This window comes from Chiloscyllium plagiosum, unplaced genomic scaffold, assembly GCF_037043375.1.
Source record: "Chiloscyllium plagiosum isolate Xiang-an unplaced genomic scaffold, Cpla_swu_hap1 HiC_scaffold_13, whole genome shotgun sequence".
In the NCBI taxonomy this organism is placed as follows: domain Eukaryota; kingdom Metazoa; phylum Chordata; class Chondrichthyes; order Orectolobiformes; family Hemiscylliidae; genus Chiloscyllium; species Chiloscyllium plagiosum.
In genome coordinates, this window is record NW_028270151.1 from 68,625,234 (window position 1) to 68,650,973 (window position 25,740).

General features: G+C 39.8%; 2 protein-coding genes and 3 non-coding genes across 8 annotated transcripts in view; all 5 read left to right on the forward strand.

Moving 5' to 3' along the window:
- The window catches only part of LOC122547141 (ubl carboxyl-terminal hydrolase 18-like), a 44,628-nt gene extending 26,893 nt beyond the window's left edge, over nucleotides 1-17,735 (forward strand). Inside the window, exons 8-13 of one of the 4 annotated variants that reach the window (XM_087993715.1) lie at nucleotides 1,529-1,624; nucleotides 2,212-2,370; nucleotides 5,691-5,822; nucleotides 8,708-8,775; nucleotides 12,230-12,281; nucleotides 13,286-13,488. In XM_087993715.1, the coding sequence (XP_087849841.1) occupies nucleotides 1,529-1,624; nucleotides 2,212-2,370; nucleotides 5,691-5,822; nucleotides 8,708-8,775; nucleotides 12,230-12,281; nucleotides 13,286-13,288 (510 nt within the window). In that variant the 3' untranslated portion in view covers nucleotides 13,289-13,488. The other 3 variants (XM_087993718.1, XM_087993717.1, XM_087993716.1) reach the window with 3 other exon arrangements.
- Nucleotides 17,736-19,058: 1,323 nt separating this feature from the next.
- On the forward strand, nucleotides 19,059-24,941 carry LOC122555816 (uncharacterized). Its single transcript, XM_087993720.1, has 6 exons — nucleotides 19,059-19,150; nucleotides 21,422-21,485; nucleotides 21,856-21,934; nucleotides 22,270-22,325; nucleotides 22,545-22,598; nucleotides 22,921-24,941. Exon 6 carries the CDS (start codon nucleotides 23,845-23,847, stop codon nucleotides 24,688-24,690), a length of 846 nt encoding a protein of 281 aa, XP_087849846.1. The 5' UTR covers nucleotides 19,059-19,150; nucleotides 21,422-21,485; nucleotides 21,856-21,934; nucleotides 22,270-22,325; nucleotides 22,545-22,598; nucleotides 22,921-23,844; the 3' UTR covers nucleotides 24,691-24,941.
- LOC122547142 (small nucleolar RNA SNORD49) lies at nucleotides 20,590-20,658 on the forward strand. Its single transcript, XR_006310900.1, has one exon. It is a non-coding gene; the product is annotated as a small nucleolar RNA SNORD49 (small nucleolar RNA).
- LOC122556406 (small nucleolar RNA SNORD65) lies at nucleotides 21,664-21,735 on the forward strand. Its single transcript, XR_006313522.1, has one exon. It is a non-coding gene; the product is annotated as a small nucleolar RNA SNORD65 (small nucleolar RNA).
- On the forward strand, nucleotides 22,395-22,467 carry LOC122556403 (small nucleolar RNA SNORD49). The gene has a single exon (XR_006313519.1). It is a non-coding gene; the product is annotated as a small nucleolar RNA SNORD49 (small nucleolar RNA).
- Nucleotides 24,942-25,740: the final 799 nt, after the last annotated feature.

Below are 25,740 nucleotides of genomic sequence, written 5' to 3' on the forward strand. Positions count from 1 at the left end.
TTTGCAGATGACACAAAGATAGTAGAATGATGGGTAGTTTTGCAGCAGCAGGAGGCTGCATAAGAACTTGAATGGGCTAGGAGACTGGGCAAAGAAACAGCAGACAAAATATAAATGTGGGAAAGTGTGAGATATTGTAATTTGGTGGGAAGAATAGAGGCATAGACTATTTTCTAAATGGGCAATGTCTTCAGAAATCTGAAGTACAAGGTGACTTTGGAGTTCATGATCAGAATTCTCTTCAGGTTAATGTCCATGTCCAGTGGCAATTAGGAAAGCAAGTGCAATGTTAGCATTAATTTCAAGAGGGCAAGAGTAAAAGAGCACAGATGTGCTGCTGAGGTTGTATAAAGCTCTGCTCAGACCGCATTTGGATTATTGTGAGCAGTTTTTAGGTGCCATGTCTATAGAAGGAATTGATGGCTTTAAAGGGGGTCCAGAGGAGGTTTACAAACATGATCACATGGCTGAAGGGCTTATCACATGAGGAGCAGTAGAGGACGCTGGGTCTATACTTGATGGAATTGAAAAGAATGACAGGCATTTCATGGAAACATGCAGAAGACTCAGAGGCCTGGATAGAGGGGATGTGAAGATGTTTTCACTAGTGGGAGAGACTAGGACCTGAGGGCACAGACTCAGAGTGAAGGCATGACCCTTTCAAACTGAGATGAAGAATAATGTCTTCAACCAGAGGGTAGTCAATCTGTGGAACTCATTTCTGTGGAGATCAAGTCACTATTTAAGACAATGATAATAGATTCTTGGTTAGTTAGGGGATCAAAGGTTACAGGGAGAAGGCAGGAGAATGGAGTTGAGAAATGTAATCAGCCATGATCGAATAGCAGAACAGACTTGATGGGCTGAATGGTCTAATTCTGCTCCTATATCATATGGTCATCTAGTCTTAATACCCAACATAGTTTAGGGTGAGAGAGGAAAAATTTTAAAGGAATCTAAGAGGCAATTTTGTCATGCAGAGGGTGGTGCATGTATGGAATGAACTGCGAGAGGAAGTGGTGGAGGCTGGTACAATTACAGCGTTTAAAAGGCATCTGGATGGGTATATGAATAGGAAGGGTTTAGAGGAATATGGGCCAAGTGCTGGCAAATGGGACTAGATTAAGTTAGGGTATCTGGTCAGCATGGACACGTTGGACCAACAGGCCTGTTTCCATGCGGTATAACTCTATGACTCTATCACCAAATCATCACAGACGCAAATTGGGTGAAAAAATGTACTTTTAAAAAAATAAATAGAGCTTTTGACCTATAATGTTAGAGGTTTGATGGCATAGCTAGCAAAATACCCAGTAGCTTGCTGATCATCAAACTGGCCATGGAATCAGCAGTATCTGGGAATAATTCACCTTGAAAAGTAAAACACATTTGACAACTTGTTGACAAAGCCATTGTCTCCTCTGTTCATAATATGTTTAAAATTAGATTGCCTTAATGCAACCATCCAGAATATGTAAACCAGATTTTTTTTTCTGATTTAACATTGAAAACATTTATGTTTAACCAGATGAATTCCCTGAATGGCTTCTTTGAATTGCAAAATTTAGATGATGAAAACAAATGCTATTGTGACCAATGTGGAGAAAAGACAGCAACTCAACATGTAAGTACTTAACTAATAAATCTGAATTGAAATATTCATCCATTTATGTCAAACAGCCAAAATGGCATTTGTCATTTCTGTATTAGCAAGTAATTTTAAAATAAAACATTATTGGGATGTGAGCATCCATCACTTATTGACGGCCATCATTTATTGCCCATCCGTAACTGCTCAGAGGACAGGTAAGAGTCAACCACATTACTCTGGATCTGAAAGTACATGCAGTCCAGACTGGGTAACAATGGCAGATTTTCTTCCCTAAAAGACGTACGTGAACCAGACAAGCTTTGGTGACAATCAATAGTGGTGATATAGTCAACATTAGCCTTGTTTTTTCATTCTACATTTCTTATTGAATTCCTATTTCACCACCTCCCATGATAACAATTGAATGCTTGTCCCCAGAACATTAGCCTCATCTAGTAATATTGTCACTACACCGCTGTGTTCCCAAAGATGTAGCATACAATTCACAATTAAACTTGGTATTTGTTTTGCTTCCATTTATTTCAGTAATGCTTAGTCTTGTATGAAAATTATTTAAAATGCTTCTTTGCATTATTTGACAATTGCTTTCTCTTCAACAGGGCTACAGAGTGCATTCTTGGCCAGAAATACTCTGCCTACAGCTAAAACGCTTTGACTTTGTTGCAAGTTTGAGGAAAACGTTCATAAACAATACTTTTATGGAATTTACAGAAAGCATCGGCTTAAACAATTGTGAAAAAGAACTTCACAACCTCAAGGCGTGTTTTTATGCATGCAATAAGTGTGTGAATTTTCCCATTCTCGGGAGCACAGTGACTGACCTTCCCACCTATCCAAAGGGCTGACTGTTCTCAAGTTGTGCAGCTCTGTTGCTGGTACCACATTCTGGGTCAAACCCAGCACAGGGCAATGGGATTTTACCAGTTCTGGCCTATTTGAAGGCTATCACAGGAATGGCAACTGAATGAAGACAATATCCTACTTGCTAGTGCTGCCACCACAATTAGGGAGCCAGAAATATTGCAGCTTTGGCAAAGCCACTATTATAGGCATCATTGCTGCTGTCAAATGAATAATGAATGAGTCATCCTAAAAGATTAGGTTTATTTTAAACAGCCTGTCAAGCAGGCCCAATTAATCAGGAGGAAGATCACCTTGATCCATAGTGTTATAGCCACAGGAACGGCCATTACCTCCAGAGGGCCCTCCATTGAATCTAACACAACCGTAGCAACATAGAAAATAGAAGCAGGAGTAGACCACAAGGCCCTTTGAGCCTGCTCTCTCATTCAACATGATCATGGCTATTCATCCAACTCAGCACCCTGACCTTGCTTTCTCCCCATATCCTTTGATGTCCTTAACCCGAATATATAAATCCTTCTTAAAAACACCCAATGTTTTTGTGTCAACTACCTTCTGGGATAGAGAGTTCCACAGGCTCACCACTCTCTGGATGAAGTCATTTCTCCTCCTCTCAGTCCAAACTGGCCTAGCCCATTTCCTTAGACTGTGACCCTGATTCTGCACTCCCTGATCATTGGTTGCATCTTTCTTGTGTTTACCCTGCCTAGTCCTGTTAGCATTTCATAGGATTCAATGAGATTCACTTCACTGCTCTAAACTCCAGCGAATATAGTCTTAAATTATTCAATCTTTCTTCATATCCCAGTACTGCTATCCAAGGAATCAGTCTGGTAAAACTTTGTTGCACTCCTTCCATAGCCAAAACTCCCTTTCTCTGGTAAGGAAAGCAAAACTGCACACAATACTCCAGGTGTGGTCTCACCAAGGCTAAATGTAATTGCAGCAAACATCCCTGCTGTTGTGCTCGAATCTTTCCATTATAAGGGTTGACATACCATGTGCCTTTTTTGCCATCTACTCCACCTGCATGCTTACTTTCAGTGAATGGTGTACAAGACAAGAGGATGGTAGATTCGTAGGACTCATGTGGAGGTAGATATGGGGGCCAGGGTTTTGAATAATCTAGATATATAAAGGGTGAGAAAAACTTTCCCCACTGCTGATATGCTATGTGCCTTTTTTATGACCTACTCCACCTGCATGCTTACTTTCAGTGAATGGTGTCCAAGGATACCAAGATTTTGTTGTACCTCCCTCTTTCTCAATCAGTTACCATTCAGATAATGTGACTTCCTGTTTTGCTACCAAAGTAGACAAGCTTACATTTATCCACACTATATTCCATTGTACTTCATCTGTCATGCACTTGCCCACTCCTTCAATATGTCCAAGTCACACTGAAGCAGCTCTGCATCTGCCTTACAGTTCTGCCTTCTACACAGTTTTATGCAATCTGCAAATTTGAAGATATTGCATTCAGTTCCCTCATCTATATCATTTATTTTGGAAATAGTTTAGTACGCCACTAGTCACTACCTGCCACTTAAGACCCATTCACTTCTACTGTTTGTTTCCTGTGTGTCAACCAGTTTTCGAGCCATATCAGTACACTACCCCCAATCTCATGTGCTTTAATTTTACATGCTGATCTTTTATATGGGAACCTTATCAAAACCTTCTGAAAGTCTAAGAAAACTACACCTATTGGTGCCCCGTTATAAACTCCCCATCCTCAAAACCATCCAGATTTGTCAAGCATGATTTTCCTTTTGTAAATCACTGCTGACTCTCTCGGATTCTGTCACTATTTTCCAAGTCGTCTGCTAGTAAATCATTTGTAATGGACTCGAGCATTTTCCCTACTATCAATGTCAGGCTAACCGGTCAATTTTCTCTATACATCCTTTTTTTAAATAGTGGGGCTACATTAGCTATCATTCAATCTACAGGAACTGTTCCAGAGTTTATAGCAGAGTCTATAGAATCTTAAAAGATGATCAGCAATGCATCAACTATTTCTTGGGTCATTATCCGATAGATCCTTCATGCACACTTGGTCTCCCTTTGCCACTGCACGTTGCTCTTGAGATGACTGCAGTGGGGAAGAGACTGTTACATAGTTCCTAGGCAAAGGTTAGGGGAGAGATACTGCAGTTTTTATCAAGATTCATCCTGAACAGCTCTGTTACTTAGGGATCAGTGCTGTATGGTCTGTTCCCAAGCCAAACATCCACTGCACCTGGACTACAATCAACTTGTGAAAGTCTGCCCAAAACTGATTGGTCTTCCACTGCAAAGAATTAACCTCAACAGAGTGTCACGTTCCAAGATCCGGGGCTATGTCCTGAAGGACATACTAAAGCTTGGGGCAGCTGCCGCCAAGATGCAATGGGGAATGCTTTTCTCACCTGGCATCCCAGTAGCTCAGTGGTTAGCACTGCTGCCTCACAGCACCAGAGATCTGGGATTGATTCCAGCCTTGGGAGACTGCCTGTCTCTATGGAGTTTGCACATTCTCCCTGTGTCTGTGTGGGTTTCCTCCGGATGCTCCAGTTTCTTCCCACAATCCAAAGATGTGCAGGTTAGGTGAATTGGCTATGCTAAATTGCCCATAGTGTGCAGGGAAGTGTAGGTTAGCTGCATTAGTCAAGGGTAAATGTAGAGTAATAGGGGAATGGGTACTCTTCACAGGGTTGGTGTGGAGTTGCTGAACCGAAGGACCTGTATCCACACTGTAGGGATTCTTTTTATATTTCTAGATTATTCAAAACATTGGCCACAAGTATCCACTTCCACACTGAGTCCCACAAATCTACCATCCTTGTCTTGTTCATCTAATGTCCTGTTTCCCCAATGCAATAAGTGGAAATACTTTAGTGTCATTCATAAATTGCCTAATGCCCGTGTCTCATCATATCTCTACAAATCCTAATGATGTTTCTCTAATCTAGCTTTAAATGATTGCCATGTGACTGAAGGTAGATCCTCAAGCAACAGCCTGAATTGAGTAATTTAGGGAGACAATTCAATCTTGCCATCTTTTTCTCCCCAGTGTTAAAAGAGAACAATTTACTCAACTTTGATTGCTCTTTCTCAACTCCTCTACCCTGCATCAGCAAAAATGCCTTTTGTAGCATGGGCTATTTTTAAATGCTAAATGTGTTGTACTGTACATCTGTTGTTACTAAAAAACTTGATTTTCCCATTGCAGAACATCCCACAATACAAACTCATATCTGTGATTGTGCATAAGGACTTCGTGTCGTTTGGCCATTATTATGTTTATATAAAGAACATTGAAAAAAGAAAATGGCACTGTTTCGATGATGAATGTGTTACGGAGGTAAGTACTCATATATTTTAAATACAGACCACTTAAACTAAACACTCCTCCTATTGTTCAGACCATACAATTGCTTCTGTTATGGGCTACTTGAGATTGGTTATTTGTGGACACTGCCTGGCTACCTGAAGTACAGTCTGCCGATCTTGCTAATAAATTAGCAGGAAGAATGATATCCCAGGTACATCTTGCACATTATCAGGCAAATAGGTTATTGAAGTTCCATGCAATTTTAGCCAATTAATTTATTTGTCATTATGATGTAATGCAGTGTCAAAATTACATTTCCTTATTCCAAAATATGACTTGGTTTACTAGTATGACTGATTAAAAAGTATTCCTTCTCTTTGCTTGAAATCTTTACAATTGAAGCCATTTGAAAACTCTGAAAAAATCTTCGGACATAATTAAAATCTCAAATTATCTATCACTTGTGTATGGGAGAGTCATGTTTATATTAGTTGTATTTAGGAATTTCTGCTTCAATATCTGAAGTGGACACATGCAGTCAATTTTGTCCCAAACTTACAAAATGTGTACACAAACATTGGGTTCTGCCTATGACATCCATGAGTTTCAAGGCAGCAAAAGGGACTTTGAAAAGGAAAAGGAGGTCGGAAATTGGGAGGTAACATACAAAGACAGTGAGGTCAAGGGTTGATTTTGAGAAAAAGAGATAGTATGGAATATTTAAAGGAGAGAAGAAGATGGTGAGATAAATTATGATGATTGGAAAAAAAATGAACTTACCAATACAAAGAAGGTTTGGAGAATGTTATTTTTAAAAGATGTTATGCCTTATCAAAATGGGGAAGTTTTAACTTTTACAAATATAAAATAACTCCTTTTGGCCAATAAGGACATTTAGCAATAATCATGAAATCATTACATCATTAAAAACCTCATCACACAACAAGGGGCAGCATGGTGGCTCAGTGGTTAGCACTGCTACCTCACAGCACCAGGGTCCCAGATTCAATTCCAGCCTCAGGTGACTGTCTATGTGGAGTTTGCATGTTCTCCCTGTGTCTGTGTGGGTTCCCTCCAGGTGCTCTGATTTTCTCCCACAGTCCAAAGATGTGTGGGTCAGGTGAATTGGCCATGCTAAATTGCTCATCGTGTTAGGTGCATTAGTCAGAGGGAAATGGGTCTGGGTGGGTTACTCTTCAGAGGGTCAGTGTGGACTGGTTGGGTCAAAGGGCCTGTTTCTACACTGTAAGGAATCTAATCTAATCATAAGCAAGATAAAAGTTTTTCAAGGGATTTACCAAAAAGGCTTTAAGTGTAACGGTAGAAGTTCTCATTCGTTCAAAGGTTTCCTTTTGATCACATTCTTGGGGTCCTCAACAGTGTATCCAGGGAGAAATATAGAATCACTGATAAAATCGTCTATAGTTTGCTCACTCACAAAACAATGTGAAATCCAGACATTGCTGCTATTCTGAGTAAAGACAAATGCTTCCTTTTCAACATATGATCTAGGCTACTGTTAGTCATTGTGGATTCCGCCTGGTGATTCCTATGAAATGTCCACCCCTCTCCCCATATGTACTGATTTGTGACATATCTGTGGAATGAAACTTTTTAAAAAATTTTTTTGTTCAGTTAATAATTATTCTTCTGGAGCTATTATCATACACAAGTGGATTTTGATTGAGCCTTGGCCAAGGATTACAGAAATCAAGATTAACACAAGATCTCTCAAAAGCCTGTGTTAGTTAACTAATAATGCTGCTTAGTGAGCTTTGAGAAGATTTGTAGCTCAAGTTGAGGTTCTGGATGTAGGTTTGCTCACTGAGCTGGAAGGTTTATTTTCAGATATTTCATCACCCTCTAGGTAACATCTTCAGTGAGCCTCAGGTAAAGCACAGTACATGATTCCTGCTTTCTATTCTTTAGTTTGATGATGTCATTTCCTGTGGTGAAGTCATTTCCTGTTCTTTTTCTCAGGGGGTGGTAGATGGGGTCTAAGTCAATGTGTTTGTTGATAGAGTTCCGGTTGGAATGCCATGCTTCTAGGAATTCTCGTGCATGTCTCTGTTTGGCTTGTCCTAAGGTGGATGTGTTGTCCCAGTCAAAGTGGTGTCCTTCCTTATTTGTATATAAGGATACTAGTGAGAGAGGGTCATGTCATTTTGTGACTAGTTGGTGTTCGCGTATCCTGGTGACTAGTTTTCTGCCTGTTTGTCCAATGTAGTGTTTGTTACAGTTCTTGCACGGTATTTTGTAAATGACATTAGTTTTACTTGTTGTCTGTATAGAGTCTTTCAAGTTCATTAGCTGCTGTTTTAGTGTGTTGGTAGGTTTGTGGGCTGCCACGGTGCCAAAGGGTCTGAGTAGTCTGGCAGTCATTTCCGAGATGTCTTTGATATGGGAGAGTAGTTATGGTTTCTGGACGTTTTTTGTCGGCTTGTTTGGGTTTGTTGCTGAGAAATCAGTGGACTGTGTTCATTGGGTACCCATTCGTTTGAATACATGGTATAGGTGATTTTCCTCTGCTCTGCAGAGATCCTCAGTGCTGCAGTATGTGTTGGCTCTTTGAAATAATGTTCTGATGCAGCTTCGTTTGTGGATATTGGGATGACTGCTTCTGTACAATTGAGAAAAAGAACCGGAAATTACATCACCACAGGAAATGCATCACTACAGGAAATGATATCACCAACCCAAAGAAACTCAAACATATAAATAGAAAGCAGGAATCATGTAAAGTGCTTCACCTGAAGCCCACTGAAGATGTTACCTAGTAGGGTGTCGAAACGTCTGGAAATGAACCTTCCAGCTCAGCGAGCAAACCTACATCCGTAGTAATGCTGCAGCATATGAATTTTCAGATTGTATAAGTTCAATTATGTTATGAATACTGTTGATCTCTGCTTTGATAGGCAACATGGGACGATGTTAAAAAGACATTTGGATCCAGCTCTTCATCTGATCAAAGTGAATTTCAAATGTAAGGTTATTGCAATACATTCCATTATCTTTGTTGAATGTCATAGAGTCATAGAGATGTACAGCATGGAAACAGACCCTTCGGTCCAACCCATCCATGCCGACCAGATATCCCGACCCAATCTAGTCCCACCTGCCAGCGCCCGGCCCATATCCCTCCAAACTGTTCCTATTCATATACCCATCCAAATGCCTCTTAAATGTTGCAATTGTACCAGCCTCCACCACATCCTCTGGCAGCTCATTCCATACACGTACCACCCTCTGCACGAAAAAGTTGCCCCTTAGGTCTCTTTTATATCTTTCCCCTCTCACCTTGAACCTATGCTCTCTAGTTCTGGACTCCCTGATCCCAGGGAAAAGACTTTGTCTATTTATCCTATCCATGCCCCTCATAATTTTGTATGCATGAGATGATTATTGCCAACTTTAATTGTAAAACTAAAATTCAGGTTTTTTTAAACCATTTTTTGCAAAGCAAGGATTTGGAATTTAAGAAATAGAAATATTTTCAAGAATTGTCCTTTAAAGTCAAATGTATTCACACAAATTGTTTTCAAACACAAGCATCAAAATGGAAATGCTCAAAAATACTTAAAATAAGGTAAATACCATATATCATGCAAAGATTGCAAATTATGATGAATACATAGTTGCGACAAAGATGAAGATGTTTTTCCTTTTAGCTTCAAGAATTTTTTTAATTTCTTTACCAACAGAATGGTGGGAGTGTGGAATTCACATCCACTAGGAAGCAGTTGAGGTGAATAGTGTCTGTACATTTAATGGAATGTTCGACAAACATACGAGAGAAGGAAATAGTTGGTTATGATGATAGGTTTCCATGTTTCCAAATAAGGAAGGAAACTTGAGGGGAGTAGAAAAACATTTCTGTGCAGGAGTTGGGCTAAACAGTTTCTATGCCTTGCACCCTAGATCCTTGCAGAAACACCTTTATAAAATATGGGATCCAGAGCACATCTGTATTGAAGACACTATTTTTGTAGTTTAAGAAATGGGTGGTATAGTCCCCAATTCACAAAACCTTTTAAACTTATTATAACTTATTAGTAACAATTACATCGGACACATGGCACCGAATGAAGCCATTCAACTCAACCAGTGCATGGTCCTTTCTTTCATAAGAGTTGAAATATGCACGGGCTATCCCTGTGATTTTAATTCCTGCTGCCTTTTGTTATGCATGGTCTCCTGCAAGGGAGAGGGAATTGTCAGAAGGCATTGTGACTATATTTGACTGGCTGCCTTGATTAATTCACTGTCAATCTGTTTAAGGTTTCACTTAGGTGAGTGAAGAGGAATTGAGCAATAGCTGAGGATAGAGATGCAGTTGACCAGAACATGGCATTTGACAATGCACTCATTGACCTTGACCACTTGTCTGAGATCACAAAACCTCTACTTGCAGCTCGTTGCGTCTACGCTCCTGGCATTGACTTCTGTAGTCATTCTTCCTTCTAGTCAGTGCATGTCTGCGGGGCTTTCACTCACTGCGAGGATACAGGACACCTCTCCTTTATTTTCCACCTCTTTCACCAAATAAGCATCATAAAGCCTTGGGCATGCTTTCTCCCCATTGTCAGTATTGTTGATTATTCCACAAAGTTTTAGCCTGTTATATGTATGCAGTTATTTTGAAGTTAATCCAAATAAATCTGTAATTCTCACGACTACTGGAAACCTTTAAGGAAGTGTAGCCACCACATATCTGGAAAAGTTATTTTTGAATTTCTCACAGAAGCAGTCCAGACAAGACAGTTGCTGCATTGCTAAGAATCGAGGAAAGAAACACTTATAAAAAAAACACTATTTGTACTGTTTAGACAAATACAGACAGACAACAAATTAATAAAATGTTGATCTTTTCATTTTCTAGGATATATTACTGAAAATCTGCCTAGTTGATGAAAGTGCTACCAAGATGTAGAGTGTTCGGGCTCATCTGTAAGGGTCATTACAGGCTAACAAATTCTAAAGGGTAGAGAAGACCCACAAATGTAGCAGTACATGCAGTGCAACCTTACACAAATAGTTTCAATAATACGATATGTTTTAATACTTCAGGCTAGACATCTGCCAAAATGATTTGATTTATTATTGTCATGTGTACAAAGGTATAGTGAAAAGTGTTGCCTTACATGCTAAACAGGCAGATCGTACTGTGCAAGTGCATCAGGGTAACAGTACAGAGTGTAAGATGCAATGTTACAGTTGCCGAAAAAGTGCATAGGGAGATCAACATTAACAATAAAGAGGTCCATTCAAAAGTCTGATAACAGCAGGGAAGAAGTTGTTCTTGAATCTATTCGTACCTGTATACAAACCTTTATATGCCAGATGGAAAAGGGTGGAAGAAAGTATAACCGGGGTGAGAGGGATCTTTGATTTTCTTGGTTGCTTTCCCAATGCAGAGGGAAGTATAGATCAAGTCAATGGATGGAAGACTAGTTCGATGATGGACTGGGCTGTGTTCACAACTCTATAGTTTCTTGCAGTCTTGCAAAGAGCAGTTGCTATACTATGCTGTGGTACATCTATAAAAATTGGTAACATTCTTTATGGACATGCTGAATTTCCTTAGCCTCCTGGGAGTGTTGTTGTGCTTTCTTGACTGTCACATCAACATGAGTAAACTCGGACAAATTGTTGGTGATCATCACTACCAAAAACTTGACACTTCTATCTCCACCCCAGCACCATTGATACAGACAGGAGCATGTCTGCCACTCCACTGCCTGAAGTCAATGACCAGCTCTTCATTTTGCTGATGTTGATGGAGAGATTGTTGTCTTTACACCATGCCATTAAGCACTGTATCACCCTCCTGTACTCAGTCTCGCCATTGTTTGAGATCCGACCTACAATGGTGCTGTCATCAGCAAACTTGTGAATGGGGTTGGTGTGAATTTGGCCGCACAATCAGGTGCATGGAGTATTGTAGGGGACCGAATGCGCAGTTTTGGGGGGCACCAGTGTTGAGGATTATCATGGAGGAAATGTTATCACCCATCATTGGCCTTGTTACAGAAGGCAAAATGAATTTTAATTTTTAAAATTCCAGAACTCCTGTTGCAGTACTATTTATCAGATCAATTGTGATGCACGTCTTTCCCAGTGGGCATGGAAAATAGCATGTGTGATGATGTTAGTACTTAGAAACTAGCCTACAACCAGTGATCAGTACATGTGAACCAACCATGTAACAAGTACCCACTTTTCTTTCATTGCCTTCATCAGTTCACAGAAGTAGCATCTCATTGCCACCACTGGGCTGTGGTAAAATTGCTAAGCTGTTGCTCAAAACTTTTCTATGCTACTATCAGCACAATATCTTGTCTGTACACTTGGATCCGTGATTAACAGTAGTGCACTGGATGTAAATATATGTAACACGCTATATACTATCACAGTTTAACAATTTTCATTTTGTTTAGAAACGGAGTAGCTTATCTTCTTTTTTACAAGAGGATGGATCAATCATTTCAGGTAGTCATCCATAACTCATTCAAATATTTATGATAAGTTTACAAAGTAAATCCTGGTTTCAATCCATTTTGAAAAGTTACTCACTGAAAATTGAGCTTGGCTTTTTACTCTAACTTTGGGTACATGCATGATAATACAACTGTTATTGTCACATACAAACATGCAAAAGTCTTCGGTATCATGGTGTTATAGAGGTGAAGATGGAATATTATTTTTGGCATTGGTTTTAACATAACCAATCTGTTGGAAATTTGTTAAATGGCATCATGTTCTAATCTGCATTATTTGCATCAATAAATTGAATGGAACCCATTATTATGACTTACTTTCGAAAAAACATCATAGGTCATTGAATATTATGTGCCAACTGTAAATGTTTAGATATAAACTTTATATCTTTATTTCTGTTGGTTATCAGTACTTGCTAAATGAGGAAATCCATTGAATGCATTCAGCCAAATTAATAAAGTTGCATAGCCAGGCTTGTAAAAAGATTTGGGTTTATACTACACCAATAAGTTTTTTATCTATGAGCTTGGTGCTGGATTTGCAGTCCTCATTATCAACCACTCTGTTCCTCAGAAGGCCAAAGCCTGCATTGTCACATTGGAGGCGTTCTGATTTTCATCATGAATCCCATTCAGAGGATTCTCCCAAGAAATGGGAATTGATCTATATTGTCTGGAGGCCTGCCATGTTTTATGACAGGGGTCGGTGTTGTGCAGCGGGAGTAGGCTGGTAAAGGACCTTTGTCTTGTAGATATTTAGCCTAAAGCCCACCCTCTTCTGTACCAATAATTAGTGATATTTTAGAACTCAGCATCTATGTGCTCACATGCACACATAAATAGAAAACAGAAGAATACCTCCATGGATGCAAATAAATGAAATTCCTTTATAGGATATAATGTTGCATTTACTTTTAATTCTGCATCTTTAATATTGATTACATTTGTAAATATTAACTAATAGAGACTAATAACTTTTGTTTCCCTTCATTGTAGTAATGCAGAACTTGCTGTCTTCCAACCTGGGATCAACACCCTTCTTCGTTCTTTGAGATATTATCTACACATATTCCAAGCCAAAATCACTTTATCATTTTGGCATAGATTTTCAATAAAATGTACTACCTGCTTGCAGATATTAATATTTCCTAATTAAATTATGACATAGCTGAAAAGAAGAATGAAAAACTTCATACTAAGTCTGAATGCTAAATAAATTCACAACATTTTTCAATTTTGAAACATTGGTTTATTAAAAATAGTCTTGGATTACCAAGAAGATGAGAAATGCTAGTGAAACCATTAAAAGCAAACTGATTCTCAAATCCTTTTCCAAATATATATTGTGATTTCAACACACCCTGAAAAATGTCAAACAAATATAAAATTTGCAAGATTTTTACTTGCATTTTATAATGAAATATTCTGTATTGATGAAAGATTGAGGAAAAGCTTATTCCTATCAAAGATATTGAAACTACTTTCAGATATCCAAAGTTAAAAATCACACAACACCAGGTTATAGTCCAACAGGTTTAATTGGAAGCACACTAGCTTTCGGAGCGACGCTCCTTCATCACCTGATGAAGGAGCGTCGCTCCGAAAGCTAGTGTGCTTCCAATTAAACCTGTTGAACTATAACCTGGTGTTGTGTGATTTTTAACTTTGCACACCCCAGTCAAACACCGGCATCTCCAAATCATGACTACTTCAGATATCCATACCTCGTTAGTTTTTCTTAACCCTCAAACACCCTTCCCTGCCTTTAAAAATACCTGAATTAAGTTTTAAAATCCTAAACTGGCTTATAGTAAGATGTCTCTACTACAGAATCCACAATATGCTCTGCCTATTGAGCCAGAAAAGTCAATTGGCTTCAGTCTTCAGATTAGAGGAAGAGTGAGTTCCATTGTTGGCAAGCTTCACAATAAGCCATACTGGATGGAACTGCTCAGATGGATAATAATGTTAGACTTGATTCTGATACCCTGACACATCCGTCAACAATCACTGTTTAGTTTAACAAGTAATAAATGGACTTTTGAGTGAAGACTAATATAATTTTTAAAAATTGAACACTTGATTGTCAACACTAAAAGTATTGCTGATTAGTTATATTGTAAGAAGGATTAGCAAAACTGTATGAAAAGTGAATGAATAGATTTTGTATTTTGTGTTGTAAAGATCTTGTGTTAAGATCTGTAAAACACAACAACACATTTAAGCAAAGTATTGCTTGTTACATTTTATTTTACTTTTTTTTGCTCTAATGTTAGTTTTCCTTTAGGTTTACTCAATGGAAATCACTGAATGAGAAGTTTCTATTCCAGCCGCAGTACCAGAACAGCTCTTAGGAAAGTTACAAATGTATTCTGTTTGTGACAATGGTAACCTTTCCCTCCTCACCATTCTTGACCTGTTGCAGCCTTTGACGCAGTTGACAACACCATTCTCCCCCAATATCTCTTGGCTGGTGGAACTGCTCTCACATGGTTCCATCCTTATCTTTACAATCATAGCCAAAGAAACATTTGCATTGGTTTCTCTTTCTGCTCCTGCACTGTTACATCTGGTACCACCCCAGGCATCATTAGTTAGTCCCCTCCTACTCTCATTAACATTTGACTCAAGGCAACATCATCCAAAGGCATGACATTGGTTTTTATTTATATGATGGCAACAGCACCTTATTGCCATTTCTCTCATACCGTGTTACTAAATGATCCATCTGCTTATCCAACATCTTGCACTGGATGAGCAGAAATGTCCCCCTGTTAAATATTGGGAAGACTGAAGCCATTGTTTTCAATTCCTGCTCCAAATTCCATTCCATAACTACCAATTCTATCCCTCTTCCTCGCAACAGTCTGAAACAAAGTCTGTCTATTCACATCCTTGATATGGCATATGACCCTGAAATGAGTTTCCAGCATCATATTCATGCCATCAATAAGACTGCTTTTTTCAATCTCTGCAACACCACTTGGCCACACTCTTGACTCAGTTCACTTGCTGCTGAAGCCTCCATTCACGCCTTTGTTACCTCAAGTACAACTGCTTCTGGTTTGTCTCCAGCATTCTATCCTCAGTAAATTGTAGGTTATCTATAACTCTATTGTCAATACCTTAAAGAGCTGCAAGTCCCTTTTCCCTATGCTTGCTGACCTTCATGATTTTTGACTCTTGATTAGTGTCTTGATTTTAAAATTCTCATCTTTGACCTTGCCCTTTGCTAGGTCTCTAATCTCCTTCAACCCTGTGAGATATCTGCACTCTAATTCTGTCCTTATGTGTACCCAACTGAAAATATCTCCACCATTGGTAGCTATGTCTAAGCCCCAAACGCTGAATCTCTACTTACACCTTTCTGTCTCATTAACTCCCTTTCCTCCTCCTCAAAGACATTCCTTAAAAATCTATCGTTTTAATCAAGTACTGTATTTGTTCTTCTGATCAAATATCACTTCAATATAGCACAGTGTTATGATTTATTTTATAATGCTCTTATCTTGTTTTGGTTTGCTTCATTATGATAAAACATGCTACATAAATATAAATTGCTATTGTACAATTAGGTCTTTCTGAATTTTCTTGATTTGAATGAATGATCAGTGGGTTACATGTCCACCTTCTGCACTATAAATAATTCTATGGTGGATTTGTGGTGTCTCCGGGTTAGTTTCCATTTGAGTAAAAGCAAAATAGAGTGCTGGAAATCTGAAACAAATGCAATGCTGGAGAAACATAGCAGTCTGGCAGCATCTGTGGACAGAGAAACCAAATGAATGCTTCAAGTCTGATATGATATGGTACTTCTTCAGAACTCTACTTTCTGTATCCACAGATGCTGTCAGACTGCTGAGTGTCTCCAGCACTTTGTGTTTTAGTTTGAGTTTTTATGGAAAAACATCTTCGCCCAAGGCAACAAACTGAAACTTGATCTGTTTCTTAACTCAAACAATTATATTTGCTAGTGTATGCCAAACTGTCATAATGGTGCTTGCTTGTACTCTGCTGCGGGCACAGCACAAATGTTACCTTGAGTTAACTTAGCAACCAAAAGGGACAAATGTGCAAAAAGACTTTCAGAACATACATGTTAATTATGGAATGAAACATGGGCTGAGAAGTGGCAGGTGGAGTTTTAGATAAATGTGAGGTGCTGCATTTTGGGAAAGCAAATTTTAGCAGGACTTATACATTTAATGGTAAGGTCCTACTGAACAAAGAGACCTTGGAATGCAGGTTGATAGCTCCTTGAAAGTGAAGAGTTGGAGGATTTGAGCTGTAGGGAGAGGTTGAATAGGCTGAAGAGGTCGGATAGGCTGGAGCGTCGGAGACTGAGGGGTGACGTTATCGAGGTTTACAGAATCATGGGGGGCATGGATAGGATAAATAGATAAAGTCTTTTCCCTGGGGTAGGAGCATCCAGAACTAGAAGGCACAGGTTTAGGGTTAGAGGAGAAAGATATAAACAAACCTAAGGGGCAACTTTTTCACAGAGAGGGTGGTACGTGTATGGAATGAGCTGCCAAGAGGAAGTGATGGAGGCTAGTACAATTGCAATATTTAAAAGGCACCTGGATGGGTATATGAATGGGAAGGGTTTGGAGGGATATGGGCTAGGTGCTGGCAGGTGGTACTGGATTGGTTTGAGATATCTGGTCGGCATAGGTGGATTGGACCGAAGAGTCTGTTTCCGTGCTGTACATCTCTATGACTCTATGTAGAAGGCTCGAACAGAATTAATCTAACTGCTTTTAAATTAATGAAAGAAATATAAATTTTAATTAAACAGTGGGTGGGATGGAAGTGTGATAGACAATCAAGATTAAAATTAACACTAGCATTGTAAATTTGTTAAACTGAAAGTGCCATTGCAGCTCATGATATCTCAGGCCATTTTATTACGTTAAAATAAAACTTGTAAACATTACATATTATTTTAATTTTACTTCTTTCCACTCATCTTTGTATAATTGTGCATGCTCACACCAATGCATTAAAATTATATTACCTGAATGGGATTTCTAATGGAATTGGTTTATTGATGATTGGAATATCATTTTCTCCAACATAAACAAATTAAAAGAGTTTATTTTTTGGCATTTTCATAGATGATCACTGCGAGCAACTTTTGGTATTTGTCATCTCTACAAGTTGTCAAGAATTGTTTGAGATAGTTCACCGCCACCAATCCTCCTTTGTCTTTGCTATGTCTTGGATCTATTTAGTAATTAATGGTAAAGCATATACTACTGCGGAGAGCCGACAGAAGATCAGTTGTTCTAAGATACAAGGGGTTTATTGCATAATAACAATCAATGTAACATTTGGACAGTCATACTTATTAAGACCTGAGGCAGATAGTCGATATATTCACTGCCACTGAAAGCTCAAGTAGAAGGCTCCCCAAAAGACTGTGCGACATCAGTAGAATAGGTGGAGCCAATGTAAAATGTAAAATGAACATTAGCCCCTTCAGAACATCACCCTAGAAAACATTTTTAAAATTCATTTATGGGACATAGCTTTGCTGGCTATGCCTTTTAGTGTTCATCCCTTATTATCACAAGGTGAGCTGCTTGGAGGGGAACTTGCAGATAGCAGTGTTTCTATGTCCTTGTCTTTCAAAATGTAGTGGTAATGGGTTTGGAAGATGAAGTTTAAGAAATCTTGGTCAATTTCTGCAGTACATCTTGTAAATAGTACACACTGGTTCTATTGTTTGTTAGTGGGAAAGGGAGGGAATGTTGTGGATGTGGTGTCAATGAGGCAGGCTGCTGTGTCCTGGAACAAAAACAGAAAATGTTGGAGAGGCTCAGCAGATCTGGAAGCAGCTGTGGAGAGAAAACATTGATAAGGTTTCAAGTCCAGTGACCCTTCTTCAGAACAGAATGGTTGGAATAATAAACATAGCAATTTAAAATAATTTAAGTTTTCCTATAGCAAAAGGTCTCAATTGGTTTTTCCATGAAGAGTTCACGACAGCACAATACCATTTTTCCTTATTACATTCCAAAGGTCAAATTTTACTCCCGATCTTCAGTGCAAGAAGCAAAGCTATCTTTCAGATAAGACATTAATCCAAGCTCAATTTGAAACATCTCAGATAGATATAAAAGACACCTTGGCACAATTTAAGCGACAAGATGATGAATCAAGCCCAAGCTCAACATTTCAAGGACAGCATAGTTTGTTACAAAGCAAGATTTCCAGAAGTTTTGAAAAGCACCAGGAGTTTATTTTGACGTGACTTCAAATAGCAAAATCCCATTCCTGAATTTAAAATATTCTTGCAGCAAAGCATTGCAGAAGCAAAAAAAAATTTAGGGAATACTGCAGGAACTTTGAGGTCGGAAAATAATTAAGGCCACAGTACATATTTTGGGACTCAGTAAAGCATAATTAGAAAAGGATGCAGAATCCTGGTATTTTGACCCAAACGAGTACATAAACAGCCAACGCCTCCTAGAAGCTTCACTGCTAACTTAAACTACTCAGATCATTCAGAACCATCACGTGACTCAACCCCGCGCGCGCCCGATTTAAACAGAGCGGAAATGACTTTCCTCCACTGCCCCGTTCATAAATCAATATTGAAAATGAAGGTACATATCGAGTTTTTTTAAACAGCGCAGCAATTTAAATTTGATGTACATCCCCGAGCTGGTGTGTGTTCACGATTAGAAGTTTAATTTAAAGTTCTGATGTGACGTCACGGAACGCGCCCAGCCGAGCCTATAAGAACAGGAACCAGCGACACCAACAGTCTCTCTGAGGGTGTCGCTAACTCTGTACGGATGGTCTGTATTCCGCTCTACGAAGAAGCGGCTCGGCCCGCGAGCTGCCGTCATGATGGTAATCCGTTACGAGATAGCGGTTGAAGTGTATTCTCAGCGAATGATTCGAGTTTCACAAACTTATTATTCTCCAGTGGAAACGCACCGCGTGTTTTGAGTGGACGGGGTGCTGCTGGCACCACGGTGAAAGGAACGCTTGCGCTTTTCCCGGTCACGGTATGTGTGCCGGACCCACGCCTGCGCTGATCACTTTATTTCTCTTTGCGCCAATGCGGCGCATGAGCTGTTCCCCTCTTCCCCCGTGTGCCGGTCCGGCGCCTGCGCCGTTTCCCTCTTTCACCCCCGGCCCCGTGCCGATGGGGCGTATGCGTTGTTCTCTACCACCGCGTGTGCGAAGATCGGGCGCCTGCGCCGTAGCCTCCCTCCGCCTGTCTCCCGTTATCTTCCCCGCACCTCGCTGTTGACTTCCGGAGGCTAGTTCGCCGGAATTTCCGTCTGAGCCCCGTGTCGGGTTCCATTACTTTGCCGGGACCTTTTCGGTCGCACGTGTTCTTTTCGGCAAGATGGCGGCCGGGTCTCTAAAGGAGGGGGGGGGGGGGTAGTGGGGGAACTGGGTATGCGGCTCTTCACCCATCACACTATCCGGGGGAACCGCGGCCCTCCCACGCAATCAATAGGCGCCTCTGTTCAGGGCTGGAGCCAGTATGGCGCAACTTGAGGCGAAGGCACTTTTTATCTGCTGCAGGTTCAGGAGGCGCACGGTGGGATTTTCGTTTCGTTCGCATGAATGAATCACTTTTATAAAACAGGAATTGCTGGAGGATATCAGCAGGTCTGGCAGCATCTGCCTTGATGAAAGGTTCCGAGTGTAACCTCGCCTCCCCTCTTGTGCTTCGGTGGCTCAGTGGTTAGCCCTGCTGCCTCACAGCGCCAGTGATCCGGGTTGAAGTCCCGCTCGGGCACGTGTCTGTGTGGAGGTTTGCACATTCTCCCCATGTCTGCAAGGGTTTCCTTCCAAAGATGTGCAGGTTAGGTGAATTGGCCTTGCAAACTTGCCTGTTACTTAAGGGTAAATGTAGGGGAATGGTTCTGGGTGGGTTTCTTTTGAGTGTAGGACTTGAGCCGAAGGGCCTATTTCCACACCGTATGGGATCTAATCTGGAGAAAGCAATTCTGCCAATGTAAGGACTGCAGATGCTGGAGATCAGAGCTGAAAATGTGTTCCTGGAAAAGTCCTGTGACCTTTATGCTGCTTTCCCACTACAGATGCTCGCTGACCTGTGTTTCTCCAGCACTTTACGTTTTTGTTTCAGATTTCCAGCATCTGCAATTCTTGTTTTTTGCACTTGGTTCTGTATTTTTGTCTGTAATTGTGTATCGTTAGTATTGAATTGCAAAGATGTGAGGAATCACTTAAGTTTGCAGGGGCATAGGAAACACGATTAATATGAGGTGCAAAGGATATTTTGAGCTTGTAAAAAGCCTTTTATTTCTCCTTTTAATGATAAAACCGAATAGGAAGTGCTGTCAGATTTGAAAACTGATGATCCTGTTCTGATTCTGACTTTTTAAATATGAAACTTCATTTTTAACAAATCCTGAGTTGAAGAATGAAATTACTGATTATTACTATTTTATTTTAACAGTTGATACCTCTGCTGGAGTATGTTAATTGGTCAGTTTCTTTAAATGTTGTACTTCAATTCTACATCAAGTGGGTGCAAAGTCCATGATTCCTAGTGTCATGGCCACCTTTTGAAAAACTGGGAGAAAGTGAGGACTGCAGATGCTGGAGATCAGCTGAAAAATGTGTCACTAGAAAAGCGCAGCAGGTCAGGCAGCATTCAAGGAGCAGGAGAATCGATGTTTCAGGCATAAGCCTGAAGATTCCCGAAGAAGGGCTTATGCCTGAAACGTCTATTCTGCTCCTTGGATGCTGCCTGACCTGTGTTTTTCCAGCAACACATTTTTCAGCTCCTTATGCTATTGATTTAACAAATAGCAGGCATGCTTGCCTCGGAGTATTCTCATCACGAATTGCATGGCAGTTGTCAAAGCTTCAGCATAATTAGTTGAGTGCCGTAGGCATAACCTGCAGCAAACCTCAAATTGCACCACTGAAGTTTTGATTTTAATGACTGAAAATGGTCTGTCCTTAGTAAGCATGTTTCTTCATGTATAGCACAAGTTTTATGAATTTGCACATTTTCATGTAGAATTACTTGCATGAAGAAAATGATCCAAAACAGCTCTAAGTGGTGTAAGGTGGCCTGGCTGTTAAGTACTGAATTCTAATGGTGTATTTTCTAATTTCTTTTTTCCAATGCAGTTGTCCATTTTCATATCTGAAGAATGGGAGTTGGATAGATTCGCTACAGTGTTTGTTCTAACAGGTCAGCTTGTGCCCTTGATAAAATTCACTATCATTGGGTTTTTTGAATAGATTATGTACATACACTAAAATGGAGACTAGCTTTGTCATCTTGTAAGCCAATGCTTGCTCTTTTTTGAAAAGAGCTTTCACTCTTGTGATTAGTATCTAAACTTGAATAACCTGTTGTGGGTAGACATGAATGATGAAACCAAACTCAAAAGCTGGAATTACCGTCAGATTGGAATGTGTTGAGCAATGGTTTTCTGATCATGTTTTAAGACCTTTTTGATGTAAATATAGATGTTGGCTTATTTGCTCTTTAAAAAACAAATTTCTTTTCAAAAGCAATTGAATGCTCACATTGTCTGGTGTTTTCCTTTGGATCCAAGAGCCTGTTGTTGTAATGGAAGATGGCTAAATAGTGCTGACCTGACTTCAATCACGAATTGGCTTTTGCCAGTGCTGAAGGTAGGACCTTTATGTGGCAAATGACTTTTTTCCTTAATGGATTGTGGTCACTTTTACTGAAGCATTTTGGGGTGCTCTTGTTGCATTTCCCTTATTTCAGTTTTTCATTTGCAGCCATTCAGTCTTGGCCCTAAGATTTTCCTGAAACCCATGCTTAAAATCTTCTACACACATTTATATCCTGGTTTGTTTTATTGCTTCTCTGCCTTGACTACTGAAAGCTGAAATTACTGTCAGTGAGCAGTGTTGTGTATTGGTTCTCTGATCACAGCATTAGGTTCCTGAGTTAAATATACCAAGATTTAATAATTTTGAGCACATTTCTCTTATCTCAGGTGGAGATGTTGACCATTTGAATGCTTGGGTATACACACAGATCATTAATTTTCAGGTGAGTTTTAATGAGTGTAACATTGCTTGCAATCAAATTACTGTACCAAAAGTTTCCGTTCTTCCATCTCAGAATGATGATAATACACATAGGAAGTGCCGTCAGATGCGATGACTGATGATGCTCTATTTCATTTCTGACTAAAGGTGAAGACATTTGCTATCCTGTTTATTTTCCTGGCTATTATACCTTCTGACATGCTTTATTTTGTTTTTTCAGCAATTAGCATTGAAGAAACGTTGCAGTATTTTGTCAAAGATTCTGCCGAAAGTGGTAAGTAATGTTGGCTGCCAATGCAGGTTTAATTTTTCAACATTTTGGTTGTTTTACCACATTGTGGTAATAACATTCCTAGTTATGGTCAATTCAGAATTCTCTTAATTATGGGTTGTAGTTAGAGATGGTTAACATATTTAAATCAAGTGCTCAGTGCAATATTGTTTACAATTGGGAGTTGCCTTGTTTGGCTGAAAGAAGCCAAAAGAACATGTTATTAATCGCAAGTCTCAATTGTCATTTCTTGATGTCATTGTAAACATTGGAGGGTGTCACTTTCTCGGCTGTTCACTAATATTTGTGTTTTTTTTTTAAACAGTGCAAATGAAGAGCTATTGAAAATACTCCTCGCTCAGACTGAAACACCTATTGACCATTTTCTTGTGAATCTTCTGATATGCAATTGAAATCCACTGTTCTCATATATTGAGGTTTCTGCCATTGTTGGCTATCAATCTGCATTGTTCATATGTGCAAGTGTTCTGATTAGTTAGCGTTGGCTTAAATTGTAATGTTTGTACCCATTTTACATGTTAAAATTGTTTTTGTTACCTGTTGCAATTTTTCATTGTTACTGCAGTACACTAATTACAATTTACAGAAGACTTGTGAACAAATGGTTAAAGGGACACTTTATAAATTGTTCTAAACCACATTTGAAAGAATGTGATGTTAGTACCTTTATTTTCCCAGTTCTAAATCTGTGTTGTTCCATTGTTCCTTTGCTGTTCTCATGCCATGTCTCATTTTGTTACATGCTGGTCATATGGTGTAGTCCTGCAGAACTTTCATTTAGGATTTAACCGGTTATGAAGTGAAGGTCTTGTTTTGTGGACAGATTGAGTGACATATTTGAGAGGGTTGTGAAGTTGTTACTCTTGGAAGTTGGGCTCTTGACAATTTGTACAGTTCCCTTGAATTAGTGAGAAAAATGTTTACTGAATGTTAACTCTAAACTATGAAGTGAGTCAAATCTTAGCAAGATAGCACAAGTATGATGCATGGCTCATAATGCTCGGGAACATTTACTGACCAGGGACAGTGGTGTGGCATTTCTCAAGAATCTGAGTATGAAGAGGGCAAGGCAGCTGGTGGGAATCAGTTCAGTATCTGGTAGTCAATCAGACATTGCAATGGGAGAGGCAAGTGCTAACTGAATGTATAAACCATGTCTGCATGTGGACCCCTGTGATATGCCATGAAGCTGCATCAGTGATTTGTTCTGACAGTTGCACATCCATCTATGGATACATCAGCTGGAGATAGTGAGCAGGCAACAGCACACAATATTGTTGAAAGCTGGCATGGAGAGGGAATGGAGCCATGGGTGAAAGAGGAGACGAACATAAATGTAATTGAATTAAAGAAAGAAGTTGAGTGGCCTCCAGAGGAGCAGGAGGTGGCAAATGTTGGCGGGGAGGGCAAGCAAAATGATGCTTTTGTGGGAGGACTACAATCGTGGGAGAACATTCAGATTGCCCTATCTCTGTCTCTCGGCCCTTCTTGCTCTGAACGAGGCACAGCTGAATATGTTTCAAGCAATTATGAAGTTGATGCTGTAGGGTTAGGAGGAGGATATGTGATATACCAGTCTCAAATGTCAAGTGGGGAGGGTCCAACAACTACAGCAGTTCATCCATCAGCCTCAGTGACACAACCACTTCAATCCCATGTTGAAACATTGGTGGAAGAGCACTTTGTTACAGGACTGCGAGACATATTGGTTGGTCAACATGACAGACAGTTAGACTCTTTGAATTTAATCAGACAGGAGATGACCAGTCTTTGTCAAGAGGTGAGGGAGTTGAAGACAGGTCTTTGCCAGGAGGTGAGGGAGTTAAGGACCAGTCTTTGTCAGCAGCTGGCACTTTCAATTCAAAAACTTACTGATGCATTGACTGTTTCAAAGGAAATTCAACACCAAGGTGCTGCAAGTGACTTTAACCAAGTAATACAAAAACCTGATGTTCGTGCAGCTAATACGGAAGTGGCACAAACAAACCCAGTAGAACCATTCTTGACCGCTCCGAATACTGAAACTGTGCAGTCCCAGGAGTTAGCCACAACACCTCTGACAGGTGCAATTTGAGGGCAGCAGCATTTTGGCACCAGAGGGCTTAGGACACGTGTACGGGGAAGACGCAGGAGGCATTAGATGCTGGCTGAGTGGACTTTTGAAGTTAGTGTGAAACCATTCTAAACTATTGGATCAACAGGAAACATTTTAAAGACATCAAAAATCTTTCACTAAGCTGAAGTTGACATTGTTTTGCTTAACTATCTCGAATGTTCTGCAATGAATCTTTGCTGCTGAAATAAAATATCACTTGCTTTATTTTACATTTTGACTGTTTATCTGATGTTGGGGAGAACTGGGATTTTGCCACTCATAGTGAAAAGCTAAAGTGACATTAAGTTCCTAAATTGGATGTCCAAAATCAATCACATGCATTTAAATTTAAAGGATGCTTTTGTAAAAGTTCAGAAAATTTTGTCTGATTTGTTTCCAGCATATAGGTACAGGTTAGGCCAGTACTTTTCCAAATTGTCTGAGAAGTTGTTGATTGAGCTGTCACTAATTGTTGCAGACATTGGGTGTAGGTATGCCAATGATGTGATGGGGTGGCACAGTGGTTAGCACTGCTGCCTCACAGCGTGAGAGACCTGGGTTCAATTCCCGACTCAGGCGACTGTGCAAACTCCACACAGACATTCTCCCCATGTCTGCATGGGTTTCCTCTGGGTGTTCCGGTTTCCTCCCACAGTCCAAAGATGTGCGGGTTAGGTGAATTGGTCATACTAAATTGCCCATAGTGTTAGGTAAATGTAGGGGAATGGGTGGGTTGCGCTTCGGCAGGTCGGTGTGGACTTGTTGGGCCGAAGGGCCTGTTTCCACACTAAGTAATCTAATCTAAAGGAGAAAATGTGCAGTACAATCTATTAACCAAATTTTTGATAATCCAAACAAGATCTGAGTCACTAAAAACAGTGTTGGGTGGCCTAGCATTTAATTAAACAGCATTATGACATGCATTACCAGATAACCAAGAAATGTTTGGATGACTGGCATTCATACATTACTGCTTGTTTATGATCATATTGATTATCTGATAGATCAGTTATGCAAACAAAATACTCC